The sequence below is a fragment of the Austrofundulus limnaeus genome, unplaced genomic scaffold (assembly GCF_001266775.1).
Source record: "Austrofundulus limnaeus strain Quisiro unplaced genomic scaffold, Austrofundulus_limnaeus-1.0 Scaffold18, whole genome shotgun sequence".
Classification (NCBI taxonomy): domain Eukaryota; kingdom Metazoa; phylum Chordata; class Actinopteri; order Cyprinodontiformes; family Rivulidae; genus Austrofundulus; species Austrofundulus limnaeus.
The window spans coordinates 246,542-248,520 of NW_013952420.1; the positions used below are offsets into that span (position 1 = coordinate 246,542).

Sequence of the window (1,979 nt, forward strand, 5' to 3'; positions counted from 1 at the left end):
AAATATATGTTTATTAAATAAAGTCTAATGTTACAACTAATCAGGGATCCCTATAAAACAAAAGAATTAATAAATATATTTTTTATTTTGTTAGTTTTATTTTGAAATGGAAAAAACAAGAATGAACCATACACGAAAACGAAATCTATTAAAAAAATTCTTTAGGATTGAGAAAGCTGGGTTTCAGATTAAGCTAAAATTTATTTTCCTTTTTGAAAACATTTCTGTTTTACAGTCAGAATGTGGGTCAGAAAAGGTAGTTTAATGAATTGCTGGGTTGCATCTCCTGTTTTAGCTGTATATTGTTGATCCACTGTTGCAACAACATTACACAGCACAGAATTTAAGCATTTTGATGCTGAATCAACCGAAAAAAATTAGGCTGTGTTTACTTACTGCCCCCCGTCTGCATTTTGTGACATCAATACTATGTCATCAGAACTCCATCAATTGGCAAAAAATGTTTTGCTCCAAATACCTTTTATTGGTAACAACACATAATACAGAATAATAAGTACTGAAGGTACCAGGTACACACCCTGTAGGTGTAACGTAAAAAGTCACTCCATTCCACACTGTGCCAATACATTTCATCTGTGATGTAGTTTGATACTTACGGTGTAATTGTAATTGGCCACAGTCACTGGTTTTCCATCTCTGTAGTAGGTCTCTGTAAAGTCTGGAGCCAGGAGCTCACTAGGAAAGAAAACCAGAAGAGAAAGACAAAGTGGCAAATGATTAGCTGAAACAAGGAATGTGAGGATTCTGATTCATGGATGCATACAAAGTGAATGTATCTGTAGAGTAGATGTGTACTGATGCAGTTTTGGGATTAAAAGTTGATATATTGGCCTATCACAGTGGTGGGCAATCCTGGTCATGGATGGCCACTATCCTCCGTGTTTTACTAGTTTCCTTGCTCCAACACACCTGACTCAGTGACTGTYTTACCTCTTCAAGTTCTGCATAAGGCTGGTAATCATCTATCTGTTTAGACCAGGTGTTTTGGAGCACGTCCCACTAGCAGGCCCCTGGGAAGACCCAGGACTCACTGGAGGGATTATGTATCCTCTGCACTGAGAACAACTCGGGGTCTCCCAGGACAAGCTGGAAAGTGTCGCTGGGGAGTTTGAGTTTCTATCCTGGACCTGCTGCCTCCGTGACCAAACTAGCGTAAGAAGATGGAAATAAAGATGGAGTGTTTTGGAGCAGAGAAACAAGTCAAACCCACACAATAGTGGCTCTCCAGGACCATGATTGGAAACTGAGGTCTATCATGTCCTTGTGTTGACAAAATTTCAAGGATTTATTAATTAAAAGTCCGCTGCACGTTTGTTTTAAAGAGATCCTCAATAACTTTATAGACAATATAGAAATGACTCAGCCTGAAACTGAAAATGCAGATGAAGGACAACAGACCTTCATGAAAGGAGAACCTCGGTTTAGCCTGCTAGCTTTTGCGCTAGCACCTGTGCTAATATGGGGGCGGCTGTGGCAGAGTGGTTAGGGGAGTTGTCCTGGAACCAGAAGGTCACCAGTTCGATCCCCTGTCCAGCTGTCTCAGTTGTTGTGTCCAGTGGTGGGCACCAGTCTGCTAAAGCACAAATCCGCTAATTGCGGACCTAAATATGTCCTTTGCGCTTTAGCGGTTTTACTAATTGTTATTATTCGTAAGCAGATTTGCACTTTCTAAAATTAAAATGCAGGACCGCTAACAACTAGCTAACTACCAATTATCTCTCTCTCTTGAATATCGGGAAGTATCATTTACAAATAATGTCATCTGACATTACAGTAAAGAAACTCCCTTAAAGAGTTTATTTTCTTAAACAGCAGAGAGGGCTTGCCGTTAGTAACCAAAACCATGACAAAACACAGTACTGCAAAAGAACTCTCTCAAACAAATAAGGCAATAACAGAAAGCTTTATCCTGTGACTAACTGTTCTGCGTTACGGTTCTGAAATTGTATATATATATA

The 1,979-nt window shown here is 39.4% G+C and overlaps 1 protein-coding gene across 1 annotated transcript in view; it reads right to left on the bottom strand.

The window, feature by feature from the left end:
* Positions 1-1,979, bottom strand: part of adam19a (ADAM metallopeptidase domain 19a) — a gene marked incomplete in the record, with an annotated part of 346,817 nt that overhangs the window by 142,404 nt on the left and 202,434 nt on the right. Inside the window, 1 exon segment of the mRNA XM_014003343.1 lies at positions 618-696. Within this exon segment, the coding sequence (XP_013858797.1) occupies positions 618-696 (79 nt within the window).